This window comes from Nanorana parkeri, unplaced genomic scaffold, assembly GCF_000935625.1.
Source record: "Nanorana parkeri isolate BGI_ZX_2015 unplaced genomic scaffold, ASM93562v1 scaffold902, whole genome shotgun sequence".
Lineage (NCBI taxonomy): Eukaryota > Metazoa > Chordata > Amphibia > Anura > Dicroglossidae > Nanorana > Nanorana parkeri.
Genome location: NW_017307170.1, coordinates 62,106 through 74,291, shown reverse-complemented (window position 1 = coordinate 74,291; position 12,186 = coordinate 62,106). Strand labels below are relative to the sequence as shown.

General features: G+C 41.2%; 1 protein-coding gene across 2 annotated transcripts in view; it reads right to left on the bottom strand.

Moving 5' to 3' along the window:
• Positions 1–6,739: 6,739 nt before the first annotated feature.
• Positions 6,740–12,186, bottom strand: part of OLFML3 (olfactomedin like 3) — a 21,397-nt gene continuing 15,950 nt past the window's right edge. The window contains exons 2-4 of one of the 2 annotated variants that reach the window (XM_018565946.1): positions 10,782–11,058; positions 9,158–9,232; positions 6,740–7,776 (exon numbers count right to left, since the gene is read on the bottom strand). In XM_018565946.1, coding sequence (XP_018421448.1) covers positions 6,989–7,776; positions 9,158–9,232; positions 10,782–11,058 — 1,140 coding nt within the window. In that variant the 3' untranslated portion in view covers positions 6,740–6,988. The remainder of the gene's footprint in view (positions 7,777–9,157; positions 9,233–10,781; positions 11,059–12,186) is intronic. The other variant, XM_018565947.1, reaches the window with a different exon arrangement.

Here is a 12,186-nt window from a genome sequence, read left to right as displayed (position 1 = left end):
ACCACCAGGGTAAGGTGACAACATTTTAAAAATAAAATCCAAGGACATTTACATAAAATAAAACCTTTTTAAAAAAAAAATACTCACCTGATCCCTGGATCCACCGACAAGTGCAGCCTCCTGTCTTCCACCATGTCAGAAGCTGCATACAGAGTGTGCTGGTTACTGTTTAAACCAGCGGGCGTTGTAACTTCTGAGAAGATACGTTATTAGCGTAGCGGGAGCTATGCAAAATACGCAGCCAGCTTCCCAGCTATCTTCTCAGAAGGTGCATACAGCGCGGTGGTTTAAGTATTAACCAGCACGCTCTGTATGCAGCTTCTGACAGCGTGGGAGACGAGAAGCTGCGCTTGTCGGTGGATCCAGGTATCAGGTGAGTATTAAATATATATTTTATGTTCCCAGGGACATAATTTGTCCGGGGACAGTCTCATCAATCCGGGGGCTGTTCCTGGAAATTGGGGACGAATGGTCACCCTACACGAGTGAGCCCTCACTATCCACCAGTGAGCCACCACAGAGCCTCCACTGGCCACCAGGGAGCCCCCACTAACCTCCAGGGAGCCCCCACTAACCTCCAGGGAGCCCCCCTCTGGAGCCCCCACTGGAGCCCCCACTACCCACCTGGGAGCTACCACAGAGCTCCCACTAATTATCAGGGAGCCCCCACTGGTCCAACAGGCGCTGACACTGACCACCTGACAGTCCGCATTGGCCACCTGAGAGCCTAATTAGGCTGCACCCACATGCACCTGTGAAACTCCCTGGACCCATGGTGAGAGCCCGCACAGCCCACCTGAGAGCACACACTGGCCACCTGAGAGCCCGCACAATGTCCTGAGAGCCTGCACAACCCTCCTGAGACCCTGGAGATATCAGGCGCCGAACCTGAAGCAACATCGAGTATGTAGCTTCATATTATTCTGCATTGCTGTAATATGTATTGCTGGGATTTGTAGTCCTCTATAGCTGATGCCATTCTGCATTGCTGTATAATGGTATTGCTGGGACAATTAGTTCTCTATAGCTGTTGGTATTCTTCATTGCTGTATAATGCATTGCTGGGATTTATAGTCCTCTACAGCTGATGGTGTTCTGCATTGTTGTGTAATGTATTGCTTGGAATTGTAGTTCTCTATAGCCAATGACATTCTGCATTGCTATACAATGTATTTCTGAGATTTATAGTCCTCTATAGCTGGCGGTATTATTCTCAATTGCTGTATAATGTGCTGAGATTTGTAGTCCCTCTACAGCTTGGAGTTAGTGGTAGAACTACCAGGGTTGCAGTAGCCATGCGCGCGCACATCACCGACGAGGCATCTGTGCTATAATTTTCCTCAACCCATTAATTTCTCTACCACGTCTCTTCTAGGTACGCATATCATGTAGAAAGGGGGTCTTGAAAACATCTGATTCGGATGACGCGCCCCCACGGTAAAAAAATTATAGAACACTGACTTTCACACTGTCCGGCCCCTCCCACTATCCTCCCACAGCTCACAGCCCAGAAGCATGGATAGCCTGCGGCAGTCTACAGTGGGTGAGAGTGCCTAAGTACTGGACATGGAGCGGAGTAAGGCCAAAACCATGTAAGGAGCCCAGTGAGAGGAGAGCACCATCCCCAGCCAGTCACCCCTTTCATGGACTTACTAGTGAGTCCTCACATCACCCGACCATTAACACTAGCGTTACATGGATGGCAAAAATGGCAGGCAAGGGCGGGGAGAAGGTGGGGGAAGAGGCAGAGCGGGAGGGGGGCCAAGTTGCTGCACCATGGGCCCCTGGGCTAAAAGTTGCCAGTCAGACCCTGCTGTATTTCGCACCTGACGGGCGCCGAGAGCTGATTTAATTGCGGATGGCATCGGCGCCCGGCGGTTACGGTATTTAGAATTGTAAGCGGCGTTGGACTACATGTCGCAACTGCGGGGTGCAGATGCCATCCGTAATTAAATCAGCTCTCGGCACCCAGCAGTTGTGACATGCCATTAAATTTATTAGTGCCCGTCCAGATTTGACTGTGGTATCTTATGTGCCCCCCCATATATTGTTCCTAGAGTCGCCACTGAAGGAGAGGCAGCTGTGTGCGCCATATGCTTGCTGTTTTCGGCAGAGCCGCAGCCAAACTAGTAGATGCGGCTGTGTTAAAGTGGCGGGGCAGTGTCCCCCGCCTCCCGGGTCCAACAGACACTGCTGTTGCCGCTTTAACACAGTTGAATCTACTAGTTTGGCTGCGGCGTGGCTGAAAAGAGCACAGAGATAGCGTGGGAGGAGGGGGGTTTGTTACGCTGTGGTGGTTGTGTACAGACCGAGAGCAGACTTCAGCATTACTGCCTGTTCTATAACTGCCAGAAGCTCAAACATTCGGTCTACTCCTGCCTATTGCTCTGAAGACTGAAAAGAGACTTGCTGATCATTTCACCCATGCTGAACTCCAAAGCTCAGTTTTAATATGTTTATGGAAACATAGTTTATCAACACATATAATCACCTAACTTATATAATTATATAATACCAACAACAGATACAAAATCTTCCCCTGGTGAGACCTCTGCATCTGCCTCTGGTGAGACCTCCGCATCTGCCCCTTATGAGACCCTCCGCATCTGCCCCTGCTGAGACCCTCTGCACCGGCCCCTGGTGGGACCCTCCGCATTTGCTGCACCCACCTGCTGGACCTGCTAAAGGTGAGCATGTGTGCTGGCATGGAAGGAGCTGCCCAGCAATGCACGTGTGTGGGTGACATCCCACGGGGATCAGACTGTGTGTGATGGCTGATCCCGGAGATGTTGCTGTGTATGTGTCATTCTAACTGCCCAGTCTGCCATACATTGGATCTGGTCTGAGGTCTGCAGTGTATTGGTTCTGGTCTGAGGTCTGTCTTGTATTGGTTCTAATCTGAGGTCTGCCATGTATTGGTTCTGGTCTGAAGTGTGCGTTGTATTGGTTCTGGCCTGAGATCTGCTATGCATTCTGCCATTTAGCTCGCTTTCCAAATTGCTTATATTGGTCTAGATTTTAAAATTCTCCTACCAGTTCCCCAGCAATTCATCTCTTAGTGAATTGGCCACTATTTGAAAAATAATGTGGAGAAAAAATGTCTGCGACACAAGAATGTCTATGCAGGTGGGGAGTGTGGGAGGGGCTTGTATATGGGCGGAGCACAAGGGGGCCCCATAATCTTGTATTGCCCGGGGGCCCCATGTGTTGTCAGTCCGCCCCTGAGTATGTCTATGTAAATTTGCAGCCATTCAGCCAAAAGGGTGCTTGTATGGTGAGGTGCTGGTTTTGGATAAGAAAACCTGGCTCAACATTAGTTTTCGAATGTATACTAAAGGTGGTCAATAGTGTTGAGGATAGGGCTCTGTGCAGACCAGTGGAGTTGCTCCACTCCTAACTCTGAAAACCTGGCTTGGTGCACGGGGCACAGACATGCTGACACCGAAAAGGGCCTTCTCTAACTAGTTGCCACAAGGTTGTAAGTACATACTTATCTAAACTGAATGTGTATGTTGTAGCATTAACAGTACCCTTCAATGGAAACACCTACAGTATTCTCAATATTTAAAGCAGTGTATTAACATGGCCACGTAACATAGCTGTGATGATCAGTTGTCCATTAGCTTTTGGCCATATAGTGTATTTAACCCAAATTTTTACATGAAAGAGGAAATTAAGACATTACTCATTTACATTTATATTAAATACAGTGGGGAAAAGGGTTAGAATGTCTGTCAGGTTTTATGGGGTTTCAGTGTCTTTGTCTACAACGTGCTGACTTCCCCAAATTAGGAAGAATTGAATAATAAGCAAAACAAATATCTAACAAAATTCAAAACAAAAATAATTATGGTAAAATTAATAATGGTAAGAAAGCCTGGGTGGGGGGTGCAAGATTACTAATTTGCCTTCCTTGATTGCATCATTGAGGAATGCATAGCAAACATAAATTCACACAATAAAACTTTTGGGCAAAAAGTGTATTTAAAGTGGGTGTTTGGAAGAAAACCTAACTTGATTTTGCCATGTTTATTATTACTAAACCCCACTGGTTTTCTACGCCTATTGAGCCATGGCCATGTTAATACACAACAATAGACAATACAAACTTTTACTGCACCACATCAGTTTTCAATGGAGTAGAGGTTTCCAAACAATAATTCCAGACAAATAGCCCATGAACTCGTTACAAGTATACTACAGGGTACCATAGACTGAGAACCTTTGCTATCTTTTTTCTTTGGCCCCATTTCAGTAAATGTGGCCCCGTATTATAGTGTTTGTATAAACTGATACATAAAAGCAGCACTCAATGTACGTTGTATACCTTGCATATAGCAATGGAACTTTTTATTTACAGATCACCAGGACCACACCAGCCAAAACTGGAGTAATAGAGTATTTTGTACACAGTGAGGGGAATTTATCAAAACTGGAGCAGACAAAATCTGGAACAGCTGCGCACGGCAACCAACCAGCATCCACCTTTCATTTTCAAAACTTAACTGAAGAGAGAAGCTGATTGGTTGCCATGGGAAACTGCTCCAGATTTTGTCTGCTCCAGTTTTAATACATTTCCCCCATAGTATATTAAGAGTGATTTATTAAAACTGAGAATGATAAAACATACACAAAGGATTCAACTGAAGAGTTACCATTTGGCGGCATGAATTACATCACACAGACCTACACTTCACAGCTTCAATAGGTCAGAAGAGAAAGTAAACCTACAATAAGGATATGACTCTAGGAAGAGGTGGTGAGTGTGTAAGATTCTATGGCAGTGGTGATAAGAGGTTATAGGCCTAATTTACTAAGCTTTTTTACTCATAATGTGCCATGACAACCAACATGTTTAGCTAAAAAAACAATGATAGTTGAAAATATTGAACATTATGGACAAATAACCCATGTGTTATGGTTCAGTGAATCAAAACCTGTATGTGTTTAAAAGAAGGAGATTCTAACCGAAACTTACTTTTATCTTATTCCATTGCTGCTGGAGGACAGCATTGCTCTTATGTTGGAAACCGGAAATGAATTTTAGGGGGTGGTTAATCTTGAAATGTTCAGATAGGTAACAATTTAAGTGGAACTGAACTCTGGAAGCAGTGTGCAAAAAAAAGGGGAGGGAAGGGCATAGGAGTAGTCACCAGTATTGCAGCTGATTTTTCCCCATTACTGACCTACCATGCCTTGTTCTGCACTGTGTTTCTGTGTAGAGGCAGCCATATTGATAAAACCAGGACTTTACTTCCTTGTGTCAGAGCTTCCAGAAAGGAGAACAGAGAGCAGTACAGTAGGGGTATCTGCAATTTTCCTGGGACTAGCAGTCAGTGGCAGCAGTGCATTAGATCTCACACTACAGATGTACAGTTCTTTAGGTCATGAGTACCTAGGCATCCTCACATACCAGGAAGTGTACTATTTTTTAGAAGGAATTCAAGACAAAGGTAATGGATAAAGTCTAGACACAATTAACACTTCTAGATGTTCCCCATAATATAGCAATTCTTCATTTTTTTAAGTTTAGTTCCACTTTAAGGGCTAGGCTTATGCTTTAGTGCAGGTGATAGCTGGTGTAGAAAATGTTACCGTTGGTATCCCTGTGAAATATGTTTGTGTATGTGCAGCCACAAAATTTTAGAACCATTGTCTGGTTTTACTGCTATCTGGGGCTCCATTAGAGAGATTTCCCCTCACTTCCAGGCCAGGTAAAACAGTTACACCTCACAGGAGGTGAGGAAACTCACAAAAACCGCAACCCAGACAGAAATTGCTTTTATTTATTAGAATAGGAGAGCATTTGAACCTCTGTTAGCTTTATATTGCTGTCTGTTTCCCTGTTGCATATTTTTTTGTCTGGTGAAACTGACATTAAAGGGAAATCTCATCAGAGAACCTTTCAATAGCAGTGCAAACTTGGCCGAGGTTCTAATCTTTCCCCACTGTATCCAAAGCAAAAAACGTTTTGTGCTGGACATACACTTTAATTTGGCAGCTGATCTGACCACTTGCATTAACCCAAATTGTATAAGCTTTGGTGGACTGGTCCTTTAAAGGCCCTTAACCACATATCTTAGGATTGTGTGCTTTTAATTAGGGGAAGTGTTTGATCATGTCTACTAAAAGAAAAAAAAAAGAACAGCTACTGCTTGAAAGAAATTAACAAAACAAAAAGGTGCCCTTCTGATCCAAACAGATGTTACTTTTATGAATACAGGCTAGTAACCCAGAATAAAACAACAATATAATGATTCCACCTTGTGTCACCAACAGCCAGTTAAATGACTCCGGGAATGTGTCAAATTGCCCTTCACAAGGTGGCCACACTTTAGAAAAACCTGAACCTCACAGCTTGGATAATTTTAATAAATGTACAATTAAGAATGGTCAAGTGTCAGCTTGCCCACCAATGAAAATGTCATGCAAGAGAACAGAATGAGAGCTGAATTCAATAAAGGATTCTAAAAATTAGTGGCGGAAATACAGCATGCCTAATCAGATATATACAGACAATTAATGTTAGGGTGCGGACAGTCCACGGATAGCCAGTAAATACCCGCCCTCCTGTGATTATTCTTAGAGGCAATGTATCAAGGTGGTGTAGGCTATAAGTTATGCTGTGCTGTGTACATTGCGCACCTTCCGAAAAAAATTATTAATTTATCCAGCAATCAAATTGATCCTTTAAAAAAAACCAAATGGGAACAAGGTTCCAAACAGCTGACTTTTTCACTCCTAATTTGTAGCATGAATGTCATACAGTTTGAGTTTTGATTTTGAGACTTTGATAGTTCAGTGATTTTGATGTCAGAAAACAAAGTACGGGGTAGCACAAATGAAGCAGCACTGGTGTTTTAAATAAAACTGCAGTTCTACCCAAATTAGTTTTATTTGTTTATAGAGCATTATGTGTTCTACCCAATACATGTTAGCATCGTTAAATGACAACGGCTACAATAAAGAACAATATATTCTGATCTTTCTAATGCAATTCATCTTTGGGTTTCATGCTCAGTTTGTATATGATCTGGTAACCATCATCCCAAGCATAGATCTGCCGATCCTTAGGATTATACTTCATACTGGAATGGGACCCATACCTTTTAGGAAAGTAAACAACTGGTACATTTTCACTGGATATGGTGCCACTGACATCAAAGATACACTGTATACGAGAGCGACTTGGGAGTTTGGTGTTATACACTACATAGAGAGTACCACAGACCACAAAAGCACTTTCTGCATTTTCTATCGGACATGGAGTATCCCACATCTGCTCAATGCCAAGGTTTTTGGAGTCCAGTTTAGCTAAGCATATATTTTTCTCATTTTCCCTGGTAGCATAGATGACCCATAGACCTTCTTCGTCAGCTACTATATCTATGTAGTTATGCTTGGATAAACCATAAACTGGTACTTGATCTTCGATTGGTAATACAGCACTATCATCCACTGTTTTGTTTGCCAAGTTGAATTTGATAACTTGAAATTCCTCTGTTTGTCGAACATAATAAAGGTAGCCTCCATAAACAATATGCCCAGTTCCAATCCATGGGAAAGGGAGTTTGATCCGAGCTGCTTTGCGTGTTGAAGTGGAAAGAGTGAATTCTTTCATGCGGGGAAACACAAAAAAAGTGTCATTTGCAGCACCATCAAAGACATAAATTCTCTCTGAATTCCCTATGGGGTCCTTCGTCCAAAGGCCAGCAGAGCTCCCAAAGCGTTTCAGTATTTTCATGGCATTAACTTGAGAAACGGTGTCACTGCAGTCTACAGAAGCAGATATGATAATAAAAGACAAAAGTAAACATATATTATATCAACAGAACCTATTAAATCAGTACAGTACACTACAGTGTACTTAGTCAGCTATCTAGCCATTAATGTGTTACCATAACATGCATTATAACACGTTATGACACACATTCCAATAAGCATTGTTTTGTGAACAAGCCCTGAAGGTCAAAGCTTAGACTCTCCCCCAACATGCAAGCCTGTGGGTTGGTTACAGAGGCACAGTGCCATGCATTAATTTTCAGCTGATTTGGTAGTTATTACAAACTGACCTTACTAAAATATACATGAAATACCTCCAAGGCTGTTATCTCTATGCTCAGTGTTCAAGAAATGAAAAATGAATGGTCTCATTTAAAGAGACTCACAAAGCAAAACACCTGTGTGATTTGGCTATCATGCAAGCAACCTTTCCACGACTCGCTTGCCTCATACTAGTTCTGGGAAAGTAGAAATAATCATTTTTATTGAGTCACTGCTCTGTATCTAGTTTGCAGCACTTGAGTCATGGGCTGACTCCCTGATGTCTCCATAAAGAGGACCTGTCACATATTTTGCTATCACATAAGGGGGTTTTATTCGATATATTTATCGATTTTTTTAAAATTTGATTAATCGGTCACGAAAATTTTAATCAGTAACAGCCCTAATTTTTTTAATCATATGGAACCAAAATATTCCGTACAGCTTTTACAGCAAGCACTGAAACTTCCACATCAACCCCCAGCCTAGTCAGAAGCACACAAAGCCAATTTGGGTGGAGATTGGGTAATCTGCTGTTATGTTTTTGGAATGTGACTAAGCATTGGGACACTTGGAGGAAGCTTTCACAGACTCAGTGCAGATGGTGCCCCTGGGGAAATTGAACCTTGGACCACGGTATTCCTCATTAGAATGCTTAGAATGTCACTAATTAAAGTGACATCTTTAATTAACCACTTAATTCTGCTACCTAAAGGATGCATCCAGTATAAAGTAACATTTGATTCCACATACAGTTTCAAAGTGTAACTCCACATTTGTTGAGGAAAAAACAATCCTGTCCATGCCACCTGCATATATAGCAAGGATTTCAGCACACTTCATTGCAAACTTCCAGCTTTCATTGTGCTAAGTGGGAGGGTCTGCCTGTTACAGTGAACTGATCAGTCCCAGTGTTCTAAATTATCACCATAACTACAAGACACTTTTCTTTTTATTTTTAAAAACTCAAGGCTGGTTGCAGATTGAAATAAAAGATAACTCATAATAACACTATATTGTAAATTTGCTTGAGTAGTTCAATTAACAAAAGTGGAGTTACCTTTTAGGTGTAAAAAAAAAAAAAAGACAAACGGGGTTAATGGAACCCACTTACATGACTTCCGGTTGACAGGAGGACTCTCTTCCACATCTGGCTCCACATTGTCAGCGATCTCAGCCTTGGGGCAACCTATTATAACATGAGAGGTAGGTTCCACTAACCCCTGTGAACTTGCAGTATTGATGGCAGATTATGCGAAAATTATCAGTATTCATTTATGCAAATATACCCTTTAGGTCAACAAATGCTAGATGTGATCAAAATGCATTTGAAAATTAGATACTGTACATATTGTATGTATAAGTATTATATAGCTCAAGGTAAGGTTCAACGCTTTACTCCTTTTTACTTCTACATTTTATCTTAATAAAATGGTAGCAAGATAATAAAGTAATGTGAGTGGGAAAATGCTTTACTGCACATGTCAATAACATTGTAATTGTAACAGTAATTGTAAGTTAGATCTTTGCCAGATAATACACATTGTACTGTGGAACTAATGTAGTGTGAAAGATGTTAAGAGTTAAGGTAAATTAAGCCCATATATTTCCAAAGCAGAAGGATGAGTGGTTTCTTACATAGAAAGGGCAGCTGAGGTGATTTCTAATCATTTCTAATCGTCAGTATATAAATCACTTTCTACTTAGCTATTCTTTGTACGCTTTGTACAATTTGTATTATTGTAAAGTTAACAGCTGTGCTGTTAGAGCAGTGTAATGTATAAGTTAAATAACTTAGGTAATTCAACTGGTGAAAAGTAGTATGTGTTGAGTAAACTAGTATTTTTGAGTACTAATAAAATGCTATTCTGCTAAATCTAAAGGTTCTTTTGGAAAACAGATGTGCAATCACAACAATACTACCACTGCACCATGTAGTTGAATCACCCAGTTCCAGGTGAAACTTTTTAATGTTTTAGTTTTTTAAGGAGTGGGGAAGAGATAGAATTTTTATTATGTTCTTGCTGTTACCCTGGTCCACATTAATGAGTTTTCCCATCACTCCCTGCCCTCCTGCCCTGCCTTCTCCACAACCTATCATTAGCTTCCTTAAGTGCCTATGGAAAGTTTTCTTTATGGCATTATTTTTTGAGGTAGCTGTAGTCCCTTAAACAGGGTATAAATCCTTTCTTTTGTGTGGTAAATAAAGGTGGCCTCTACGAACGCCAGGCTTATGAGAAGGTCACATCATTGTTTCATTAAGTTAAAAAAATTATCAGTCAGTGAGATAATATTTTGTTATAACTAAAGTTATAGCATATCTAAAGCCAAAACTTGTTTTTTCTTTTTCATACAGTTTGGTCAAGTCTCAGAAAGGGAGACTTACCCTCTATTTGCCCAGGTCACCACAGTTATTGGGGATTAAAAAATTTAACAGTTGGAGGAAATCTTCCAATGGGGACCATTATTTTGCAGGCAGTTGTCACTAACTTTAGAGAGATTTTCACTCACTTCCTGTTGTTTTTTCAGAGCAGAAAAAACAATGCAAACTGATTTTGTTGCATTTTTAACTATTGCCTGCTCTATCCAAAACTGAAATAAAGTTTTGGCTTGAGGTGCACTTTAAAATAATACAGTATATAATATATATAATATATATTTATTGTCTAGTCTCCAAATATAAGTATATTTGCACAGTTATTTCCCAATTAAGCATTTCAAAATATGAAGAAGCATACCTGTGAGTTTCTCATATTTTTCATTTTTCTTCTTCTTGATTTGTAGTTCTGTCAGTTTTTCATCTATCTCAACACATGGCGGTGCCGGGTTCTGAGTTTCCAGGTAGTCCACCTCTCTCTCTAGCCGGTCAACACGTACATTTGTGCTCTCCACCTCATTTCTCATGGCCTCTCTCTCTTTTTCTATGTTTTCCAGCATTTTCAGTACCTGGTTCTTGAAATCTCGAAGTTCTGAACTGTAGCGGCTGCTATGATCATGCCATTGTGCAATTCTTTCCTGCAAGCATTGTTATTTAAGTTTATGTTATTCTTTCGAAATGATAGTGTTTATATACTATTACTATTTACTTTTACATAATTGTCTTTTAGTAACCTCCCTTGTGTATATAGCAGATTTTGGACTTTGAAGCATGCCTGCTGCTGCATAGTCATTCACTTTCTGAAGACATGTGTGAGATACAAGCTTATCTTTGATGTGGTTGCATGTTTGTTTTGCTCTTGGAAGTGTATTAAATAGCAGGGACGAGGAAGAAAGGTTATGCACTAAACCTACAGTGTAGAGCAAAACATGCTCAGAATGTACTTCCACATCAATGAAGGAAAGATGAAACTTTTTTTGTTGACATTTAACTGAGAGCAGAAAAGCCTTCAAAGGTTAAATAGTCCACCTTTACATACAATCATTTTGATTTTGCTGTTTGAAGATACATCTTTAAAGTATGCTGATATTTACATGGTATGCAATGATGGATTTTTACCACTAGAGTCTACAGACTTAAGTGTTCTGGTTCTCACCCACCACACCACACCAAACCAGTTTAACTTAACCTTCTTGGCACGGGGTAAAACTGGGAGGTCATTTCTAGATTAGCTTATGTTAGAGAGATTTCTTCAACCTGCCTATGAAGTTGTGTTGCTTTCAAAATGTTAGTATACCAAGCGTGAAAACAAGGTACCAAGTGACACATCCGCCGCCAATACTATCAAGTAAATACCGCAACATCTGGCTTTCTGTGCGGGCCTCCGGTGACCCTCTGTCTTCACTGCCTCCACTGCAGTGACTGACTGCACATTAGGTTTTTAAAGATGGCCGTTAAGTCCAGTGATCTGCATCTCTTGCTGATGCAGATCATACTGATCGCTCCCTCGTGGTGCCGCCACTGACAGGCAGGGAGTGATTAGTATGGTCTGCATCAGCCTGAGATGCAGATCACACTGATCCTTCACTCGACCATCAGGATAATCCAAGTGCCACATTGGACCCCAGGAATGCAGCCCCCCTTCCTGCAAAACAGGTAAGCAGGAGAGGGGGACATTTTTAAATTAACTATTGTTATTAGTTGTGTGTGTGTGTTTTTTTTTTAAATTCTTTATTTCTACAAACATAAGAGTACATACACAGGAC